This window comes from Trachymyrmex cornetzi, unplaced genomic scaffold (genome assembly GCF_001594075.2).
Source record: "Trachymyrmex cornetzi isolate Tcor2-1 unplaced genomic scaffold, Tcor1.1 scaffold1393, whole genome shotgun sequence".
NCBI lineage: Eukaryota > Metazoa > Arthropoda > Insecta > Hymenoptera > Formicidae > Trachymyrmex > Trachymyrmex cornetzi.
The window spans coordinates 36,802-44,551 of record NW_017295975.1 but is presented as its reverse complement, the minus strand read 5'-3'; the positions used below and the strand labels follow the sequence as shown (position 1 = coordinate 44,551).

Below are 7,750 nucleotides of genomic sequence, written 5' to 3'. Positions count from 1 at the left end.
GGTTCATAATTTAATTTAATTTTAATTCAGGCGTTCATTATGCCGAGATTGTGATCTTCACTAAAATATAAAGGAATTTAATTCTACTAACCTCATTCTTAACATGGTGCCCTGAAATTATTTATTTTATTAGATTAGACATCTGGGATTATTTTTCTGTCCATGTCTCCAATGAACCACTTCTCGTTACAAACGCTGCGTTGTTAACTATCCTTTCGTTTGCATTTTATTACCTGTGTAAGAAAAACGGACCACAAAGTATATTTTCTTATTGGCAAGTGTAAAAGCAATTATACTTCTTCAAAACTACAACTTATCTGACATATTAAAGGTTTCGATTTCCGACTCCTTTCATTAAGTTTTGGAATATTTCAGAAATTTCACTGATCAATACTGAGGTTACGCAGTGACGCAGGTCGGGCCGCGTTTCTGGCGCATGCGCGTCGAATGTCATTATCGTACTCGTTACCAGTAAACGGAAATTTATTAGTCGCCTACGTAAATTACTTACAAACAAATTCACATATATTAAAAATATGATAATTTGCATTTAATAATAAAATATTAGCTGAAGAATAAGAGAAAAGTGTAATATAATTTATGAAACAGTTTTTTTATATTAAAATATTCTATTTGACAGAATCTCGTACCAACATTTGTTACAAGGGTAAGAAAAATTGCCAAAAACGTTAAATAAATATATATTTCCTTTTCTTTTTGCGTAGGAGGGAAAAATCTTCGCATAGACCCTACACTGTATTGATATTGTTATGACTGTGTGTGTTATGAGATTTTTCCCTCCTACACAATCCTCCTATATATTTATTTTATGAACTTGTAAGATTTTTGGCAATTTTTCTTACCCTTGTAACAAATGTTGGTACGAGATTCTGCCAAATAAAATATTTTAATATGAAAAACTGTTTCATAAATTATTTTACACTTTTCTCTTATTCTTCAGCTAATATTTTATTATTAAATGAAAATTGTCATATTTTTAATATATGTGAATTTGTTTGTAAGTAACATATGTAAAATATATAAAATATATAATTTTTAAGAATTTTTAACAAATTTTACGTAGGCGACTAATGAACTCCCGTTTACTGGTACGAGTACTGAAACTGAGTTCGACGCGCATGCGCCAAAAACGCCGCCCGACCTGCATCTCTGACTACATTTACACGGCACCCTTAATCGAGTTTAATAACATCCGTAGTTATGAAACTGACCAATCACAATCATTCTATTGTTACGTCTCGAGGGGGTACCGGCCGGCTTCCGGTATCGGCGCTATCCTGAGGCTATGGTGGAATGCTACTTCGCGTTTCGAGCGATAAAATTTCCGCGATGAGACTTGTCCAGCCCCAGACTTGTAGCCCGATTGGCTACAGTCGGACGCTAGATATCGCGACTATGGTTGGTTCCGTTTCGATCCACGGGCTTTCTCCCGTCTCCTCTAAGTAAGCGATGAATCTAAATAATGCGTCGGGGCAATCAGGACAACTCGCGACAGCATGCACCGTGACAGTCAGTACCGAACATACGCTGCAGGATTCGAATCTTTCAACGGCTCCCAAATGAATGTAATGCCGTAAGACTCCCTGATAGTTTCCCTTTTCATGCGCCGGTGCAGAAGTATAACATTCGGGACATTTAATAGTCCTGTCCTCTTTGTGTTGAAAGAATAATGCGGAGACGCAACATGCACTATTCAACCACGTAGAATATGGTCCAATCGCGAGTATTTGGGCGTCTATCGAGGCGCGCGCTCGCGGGTGTAAGGGACTGGTCCCATGAACTTTCGAAACGTGCGGACGCGGAAAGTGCGGATTGAAAAATAACTAGATTCTAGTGAGAAATATTACCACGCATTTTCCGCACTAATTATTCCTGATGTTCCGCATGATTTTATGCGGACGATGCGGACTATGGTCAGTGTCTACGGATTGTGAAAAAATCGTTTTTATTTTCTGACAGTAACCAAAGTGAAGGCTATTGTGCAAATTGCAAACCTGTCTGTGAAAGTCAACCTCATCTTTAAAAAACTCCAAGAGTTATTTGTACGCAATGGTAAATATCTACAGGGTGAGTGCGGGAGAACGGGACATAGGAAAACCTATGTTTAACCTAAAATTGTATACACAAACTCTTAATTAAAATTGTAAATCCTCTTAAATTCAGCCGTAAAGAGCACATTTAAGATAAAAAAAAGAAGCAATCGCCTGCTTCCTATCTGCATGAGAACCTCTTTTTGTGTTGTAAATAAAATTATTCAGGCTTTGTGAAAAATATAATATTTGCTCATAATTTCTTTCAAAAAAGTACTATTGTCTGTACATGAAATCATACACTTGCGATTAATATATCTGGAATATATGGGTTTCCCTATGTCCCGTTCTCTCGCACTCCCTCACTATGTATGTAAATTTGTACTCGGTAATAATCTTTGATCGCCCCAAAACAGGATATTAAGTATCGTCATATGAAAACTTTTCATATACTTCAAAGTACGTATGCTGAGATTAATAACAAATCGCAAAACAAAATCTCCGCTCACACCGATGTTTATACATAGACTAATTTAATTGAAACTTTGTACAGTTAAAAAAGTGTGGATACTGTGGGCTTATTTTGGCGGATGATACCCTACTATGGCACAAGTGCTTCAAAAAGTTCAATGAAGAAACGCATGCAGTCCAAATTGGCGAGGATGGTGTCGTTATTCTGAGTAAGTTGTATTATTAATAACAATAATAATAGCAATAAGCCTTTTATGTAATTACTTCCGTCAACTATCAAAACATCATATTGATTCGGATGGATTTGGGCACTTGACAATCTATCGGCACGAACGCTTTTTCCTTTTTCCAAATCTAAAGTGGACGTTCGTGGTTAATTTTTATGTTTCCGGTAGATGCGTAAATAAATAAAGTTGTACAGGTATTTATTACTGTGTATGTACAAGGTGCACATGGTGAATAATACATAAATTAAAGAAATGTATAGTTTAAAAAAATAACAATTTCAGATTGTAATATTCATTCTAATTCAAAGTCATCAAGAAAAACTAGTTGATTTTAAAGAAGCATTTGAGTTTCAAAGAAAGAATATTGTTTAATTGTCAGTAATGTATACATTACTAATATTCTTCTTATTCTTGTATGTAAGACTGCGAGTGCAAAAATATTGAAGAATGTTTTAATAGACGTTAATTAAGGTACTCATAAAAGTTTCCTCATTCATGTAGTTAAATCTGTCAAAGAGAAAAATAGAAAAAATAAATTTAATATCGTATAATGTATACTTAATAATATGTTATATTATAGTACACAAGTCGCAAATTGTACATCAGCAAGACAAAGTTTTGGATGCCGAAATGAACAATTGCGAGGACAATGATGCAATCGTGTCTGAAAGTTTGCAGAGTCAGGACGAATTGCTGATAAGCATTATGTTTGGCAAAAGAGCTCTGTGGGACAGTAATATTCCAGCAAAGGAGAGATCTAAGTTAAAGAAAAATGACCAGTGGCAGGAAGTGTACAATTTGATGGGAGGTATGTTAATATGTATATTTTAAATTAAAATACAAAATTACCTGTCAAGCCATGTCTTAGACGAAACTGGTAGGTATGATGAATTTCAGTTTTTGTCAAGTGCCAATTACTCGTAATTATTGATGTGCATGTAAAATTATGTTTACTTTTTAGGTGTCTTAAACATCAAAGAGCTGAAAGACAGGTGGAGGTATTTACGGGACCGTTTTATGAAGGCACATCGAGCACACACTCAATACACTCCAAGCGGATCTGCTGCAAACTCCAAAACGATTCCAAAATTTGCCCACTACCAACAGATGCTGTTCTTGACCAATACGGTTACTCATGCACCGTAAGTTTTCAATTCATTATAATAATGATAAAATTTTGATTCGAACCAATTTAAATTAAAAATAAATTAGCATGTATATATGTATATATATATATACATATATGAAGATTTACAATAATAAGATTTACAATAATAATTTTAAATTTTGCGGGATATTTTTTTCATATTCTACAGGAATATGAAAAAAATATATATACGTATATTATATTTAGTATAATACAAAAATATGCATGTTTTTTTATTTCAATATATCTAAAATTATCGAGTGATGATTTTCTCAAAGTTTACGATGTTACAAAGACGTACCATGCACTGTAAATACGTATGATTAAAAATGTCATAATGAACTCGATCAACATGATAATTAATCTATAATTGACTTTTTGGTAAGATTTATGAAATATACATCCAACATTTTTCTTAAATTTCAAGAAATATTTTTTGCAGTGTGGATATCACTATGAAAACAAATATCACCTACAATAATATGTTTTATTTTCCACTTAGAACTTGTACCAGTTTACCAACCACAGAAACTGCAAGAAACGAGAAAGAGGGCGAATGTGACATCGCATTAAACGTAGATACAGTTGATGCAATGGAATCTCTGACTTCCCCACCAATTAGATCAGACTTAAGCAGCTCTGCATCAAGTTCGGCGCAAATGTCAAATTGCTGCAGAAGAAATACCTCAAAGAAAAGTATGTTTAGATCATAAATAATGTAAACAACATTAATTTAATTAATTTCCATTACTTTTCAGCGCCAAGGATAACAACAATTCAAAAGTCAGGATATTACTTTTACAACTATTTCAGGGCTCGCTTTTAATTTTAATGTAATACGAAGTTTCTATTTGATAACTATGAGAGTGAAATTGATCAAAAAAACTACTGCGATTAATGAAAGTTGAGATTATACTTCTGTGATCAATGTAGGTTTCGCTTTCAATGTTATTTTCGTTGCAAGTCTCGATACGATAGTTATGAGAGTGAAATTCAGCAAACACGAACAGTACTTCTCATGGTATTAACATTGAAAGCGAAATCTAATTTCGTCACAGAAGTATTATCTTCATTTCTATTAACCTCAGTGGTGAGTGTTCAGTTTCACACTTATAGCTATCGTATTGAGACTTGTAATGAAAATAACATTGAAAGCGAAACCTATATTGGTCACAGAAGTGAAATCTCAACTTCCGTTAACCGCAGTAATTTGTTTGCTCAATTTCACTCTCACAGTTATCGAATTGAAACATCGTATTAAAATTAAAAGCGAGCCCTGAAATAGTTGTAAAAGTAATATCCTGACTTTTGAATTTTTGTTATCCTTGGCGCTGAAAAGTAATGGAAGTCACTTCTTAACAGGACATATCTGACTGCAGAATCGCCATAAACAACTCGATCGGATCTGAAAACGATGTTGATAATTTGGCATAGGTTTTATAGGTTAGGTTAAAGTCTGTTTATTAATTTCAACCTATATAATAAATGAATGAGCGTATGTACGTAATATAATAAAAAAATAGATCATAATATAATATAATATAATAATAAACACAAGAATAGTTGCCAGAAGTCGGCCAAATGTCTATAATCGTATTTAATCATATCTTTATGATCGTACTTTGCACTTGTTCATTACAAGTATATAAACTTTTTAGTGTATTTTCAAGCTAAAGTGCAGAAACAGACATTCGTACCATACTGAAATATTGTTCTTCTTTAAATTAGATCTTATTTCTTTTTGCACACTTTGACAAATAACGAAACATACACTACATGGTAATATATTTGTTTCAGAAAGACTGTCATCTTCGGTGGAAACTGAATTTCACGAAAGTGTTTTGGCTGCCTTACGTGAACCTACAGAACCTGTTAAACAAAACGACGGTGTCGACGGGTTTACCACGTTACTTGGCGAAGGACTGAGGAAACTGCCATATTCGAGGCGAGCCAGACTCCAAATAAAATTTTTAACTATGCTTGCCGATGAGACAGAACTACTCGAAGAAGAAACTAATCAGTTCCAGTGACCGATGAAATATACTTCTTTTATGTACATGCAATAATAAAAATAAATTATTAGGTAAATTATAAATCGAAATATGTTGTTTTAAATGTTTATTATTAGCATTAATAGTACAAAATTGTCAATTAGAAATCATTGCTCAATGCTTTTTGCCACTGAAACTCTACTGCTCCAAGTCCATTAAAATATTCGGTGAAAGCATTTCTAACTGTGATAGCCTCACGTTTATTTCTACCAGTATGAGGATTTATATCCCATAGTCCAGAAGAGTTTGTTCGTACGTTCTCTCGAATTGTACTATTTGATGGAATCGGAACCTTTTCATTTTGAATAATAAAATTGTGTAATACTACAGTCGCTTGCACAATTTTTCGTACACTTCTTACACTTGCAAAAATTGGTTTGCTATATATTCTCCAGCGAGCAACAAGTATTCCAAACGCACTTTCTATTATTCTTCTTGCTCGACTGAGCCTGTAATTAAATATTTTTTTCTCGATATTCAAGTTCCCACTCCGTGGAAATGGCCTCATCATATATGTAGTTAGGGGAAAGGCTTCATCTGCCACTAGAACGAAAGGTGCAACTGGTCCACTACTTCCTACTTTCTGTGATGGAGGAAGATTGAACGAGCCATTCTCAAATCTTTTTCCAATTTCGCTATGAGCAAAAACTCCCCCATCGCTTTCCCTACCTTTAGCACCTATGTCAACCATAGTGAAGCAGTATCTTGCATCACAAACTGCAAGCAAATTAATGCTATGATGGCCCTTGTAGTTGTAAAAAGAAGATCCGCTATTTGGTGGAGCCTAACAAAGATGTACAGAAATAAAGTATACATATAACCGATACTCGAAATCATATTTATACGGTTTGTATTTAAATTAATGTTGCGAATCGTAATCATGTATTGTATTTTTACCTGAATCATTACATGCTTCCCATCTATTGCCCCTATACAGTTTGGGAAGTCCCACAAGTCTTCATAGTCTTTTGCGATATCCTTCCAACTCTCTTCGTTATCCTTAATGAAAACAGAGTCCTTAAGATGGTTCCATATAGCTTCACATGTGGAATGTATGCATTTGGATATTGTATTATGTCCAACACGAAAGGCATAAGACAAGGACTTCATGCTATCTCCAGATGATAAGTATCGGAGTGTAATTTGGAGTCTGATTTTAGCTGAAATTGGAGCTCGCACTACACACTGCTTCTCAATGTCTGGCCTCACCAATTCCAATAATTTGTAAAATAATTCTGGCGACATCCTGAAGTATTCGTGATATTTTTCAACGTCATCACTTTCCATCTCTTCAATTAAATTATCACTTGCTCCTTGTTGTAGTCTTCTGCTTTCGGTAAATATTGGTCTTACCCAATACTTACGAAATTGCTTTCCTCCTTTTTTTTGCAATTAAATACAGGCTGTACAATTTGGAAATTTTTCTTTTTAATAAATTTTGTCGCCTTGGATCATTGCTGCGATTTTTCAGCCTTTTCATTAACACGGTGATTATAATAAACAATTTTTCGGCGTACATTTACCGAATTACGTGATATCCATTGGGCAGCGAGATAACCTCAAATAACCTTTCAATTTTCCAAACATCAGTTCTACGCATGTTCCGCAATTTTATATTTCCTTATGTCCCATGGCTCGAAGTATACGGAAAAATATCATGCGCCCACCAATCACAGCGCTGCTTTAGAAGAATGTTTCAATTGCTTCAGCGGAATACTATTTGCGATTGGACTACATTATATCCGCGCCCGCATTATTAGTACCATGGGACATAAGGCATTACACTTCTGCGGAATCTACGGA

The 7,750-nt window shown here is 34.4% G+C and overlaps 2 protein-coding genes across 7 annotated transcripts; one reads left to right on the top strand and one right to left on the bottom strand.

Annotated features, from left to right (window-relative positions):
• Positions 1-1,794: 1,794 nt before the first annotated feature.
• On the top strand, positions 1,795-5,981 carry LOC108771120 (uncharacterized). Of its 6 annotated transcripts, none has more exons than XR_001940632.1 (7): positions 1,795-2,088; positions 2,605-2,731; positions 3,330-3,557; positions 3,711-3,891; positions 4,399-4,592; positions 5,259-5,339; positions 5,694-5,774. XR_001940632.1 is itself a non-coding variant. In XM_018523027.1 (7 exons), the coding sequence occupies exons 4-7, from the start codon at positions 3,380-3,382 to the stop codon at positions 5,924-5,926; spliced, it is 786 nt and encodes a 261-aa protein (XP_018378529.1). In that variant the 5' UTR covers positions 1,795-2,073; positions 2,468-2,510; positions 2,605-2,731; positions 3,330-3,379; the 3' UTR covers positions 5,927-5,979. The 6 variants fall into 6 exon arrangements, 5 of the variants coding, with proteins under 5 accessions (XP_018378529.1, XP_018378527.1, XP_018378526.1 ...); XM_018523027.1 differs by lacking the exon at positions 5,259-5,339 and adding an exon at positions 2,468-2,510 and having other exon boundaries at positions 1,795-2,073; positions 5,694-5,979; XM_018523025.1 differs by lacking the exon at positions 5,259-5,339 and having other exon boundaries at positions 1,795-2,073; positions 5,694-5,981.
• A 28-nt stretch (positions 5,982-6,009) lies between these two features.
• Positions 6,010-7,547, bottom strand: LOC108771119 (putative nuclease HARBI1). Its single transcript, XM_018523023.1, has 3 exons — positions 7,471-7,547; positions 6,845-7,340; positions 6,010-6,731 (listed from the first exon to the last, which is right to left on the bottom strand). The coding sequence occupies exons 1-3, from the start codon at positions 7,545-7,547 to the stop codon at positions 6,048-6,050; spliced, it is 1,257 nt and encodes a 418-aa protein (XP_018378525.1). The 3' UTR covers positions 6,010-6,047.
• Between the last annotated feature and the right edge of the window lie 203 nt (positions 7,548-7,750).